The sequence below is a fragment of the Gavialis gangeticus genome, unplaced genomic scaffold (assembly GCF_001723915.1).
Source record: "Gavialis gangeticus isolate Ggan-Ray unplaced genomic scaffold, GavGan_comp1, whole genome shotgun sequence".
Taxonomy (NCBI): Eukaryota; Metazoa; Chordata; order Crocodylia; family Gavialidae; genus Gavialis; species Gavialis gangeticus.
The window spans coordinates 20,832,682-20,834,043 of record NW_017729006.1 but is presented as its reverse complement, the minus strand read 5'-3'; the positions used below and the strand labels follow the sequence as shown (position 1 = coordinate 20,834,043).

The 1,362-nt window shown below is 53.0% G+C and overlaps 1 protein-coding gene across 4 annotated transcripts in view; it reads right to left on the bottom strand.

Annotated features, from left to right (window-relative positions):
- FBXL2 (F-box and leucine rich repeat protein 2) overlaps positions 1-160 on the bottom strand; it is a 129,369-nt gene extending 129,209 nt beyond the window's left edge. For all 4 annotated transcript variants that reach the window (XR_002095956.1, XM_019508931.1, XM_019508933.1 and 1 more), the window contains exon 1: positions 59-160. Coding sequence is in view for 3 of the 4 variants with exons in the window: in XM_019508931.1 (XP_019364476.1) it covers positions 59-61 (3 nt within the window). In the remaining variant the exon portion in view is untranslated. The remainder of the gene's footprint in view (positions 1-58) is intronic.
- Positions 161-1,362: the final 1,202 nt, after the last annotated feature.

The window sequence follows — 1,362 nt, the reverse complement described above, 5'->3', positions numbered from 1 at the left end:
GGGGGGGGAGCAGCCCGGCCCCTGAGCAAGCGGGCGGGGCGGGGTGCAGCGCACTCACCATGGCAAACGCGCTGCGGCGAGGCCGGTTGTCCTGGTGACGCCGAGCCCCGAGTCACCGCCAGGTGCCGCGCCTGCGCGCGCAGCCAGCGCCGAGCCGGAGGGGGCGGGCCGAGTGAGGTGAGGATCACGTGATCGCCAACGCCCTGCGGCTTGGGGCGGCCTCACGTGACCCGAAGGAGGGGAAGGGGAGGGGTCCGGAATTGAGAGGGTCGTGGGGAGGTGGGCAGAACCTTGGCCGGGTTGTGGGGGGAGGGGGTTTCTCCGAGTTGAACAAATGGTTTCTCCTTGTCAGAGTGGCCCCAGCTAGGGCAGCCCACTGTCCCCCCTCCCTTGTCACCTCCCTGCAGCCACTGGCTCCTCCTCCTGCACATGGGTGGGGTGCATTTAGAGTGCAGCCTCTGCCTGTCCTCGAAGGATGGAAAAGCTCTGCAGGCTTAACTGCCTCATCTCATGCATGCTTCCTTAGCCTGACCAAGGGTGTTTGTGCCCAAAAGCTTGTAAGGAAGAATTTTTTTCCATCTATTTGAGTTGGTCTAATAAAAGCAATCAGATTTACCCAAAGAACCTTGTCATCTAATGGAGACATTCAGCTGGGTCTCCAAAAGGCCTTGATAAACAGTCAGATGAGGTCTCTGGTTGAGGTGCCTGCTCTTTCACAAGTCAAAGAAAAGCTTGCACTGCATACAGCTCTCCCGTTTCCCTAGGTAACAGGCTTAACTGTCTCTGAATGCCTTAGTAAAAATAAATACTTTTAGGAAGCCTAAATGTCCAATTATAACAAGGCCTGGCTGAGAAGCAAGCATTCCGTCTGCAAAAAAAATAAAAATGTATTGAGGTTTAGATATTGCAGTTGTCAAAAAGTTCCCAACCGGCTCTAAATATAGGATCCTTTCTGTACAGCTCAGATTTTTAGACAGCCTGCCATTTTTTTTGTGTTGCAGGTATTATGAGAAACAGACAGGTCATTAGAAAAAGAAAAAAGTCTATACTGTTAGAGTTATTAGCTTGACTTAGCTCTGAGTTGATACGAAAATAAAAGTCTAAGGGAAAAAATGCCCTTAATCGGGAGGTTGTTGACATGTAAAAGGGCAGTTAGAACTAGAGGGCAGCCATGGGGGGTGGAACTGGAGGAGTGGGCAGAGGTTAGGGGGAACAGGCAGGGGGGATGGGGCCTGTTGGGAGTCCCCTCCCCCAGCCTCCCTGCCCTTACTTACCAGCATGGGGTCTGGCTCCAGCTCCCTGCTGCAGTGGGTGGGGACTGCCCAAATCATTGAAACTCTTCGAATCGATTTGGACCTTTTT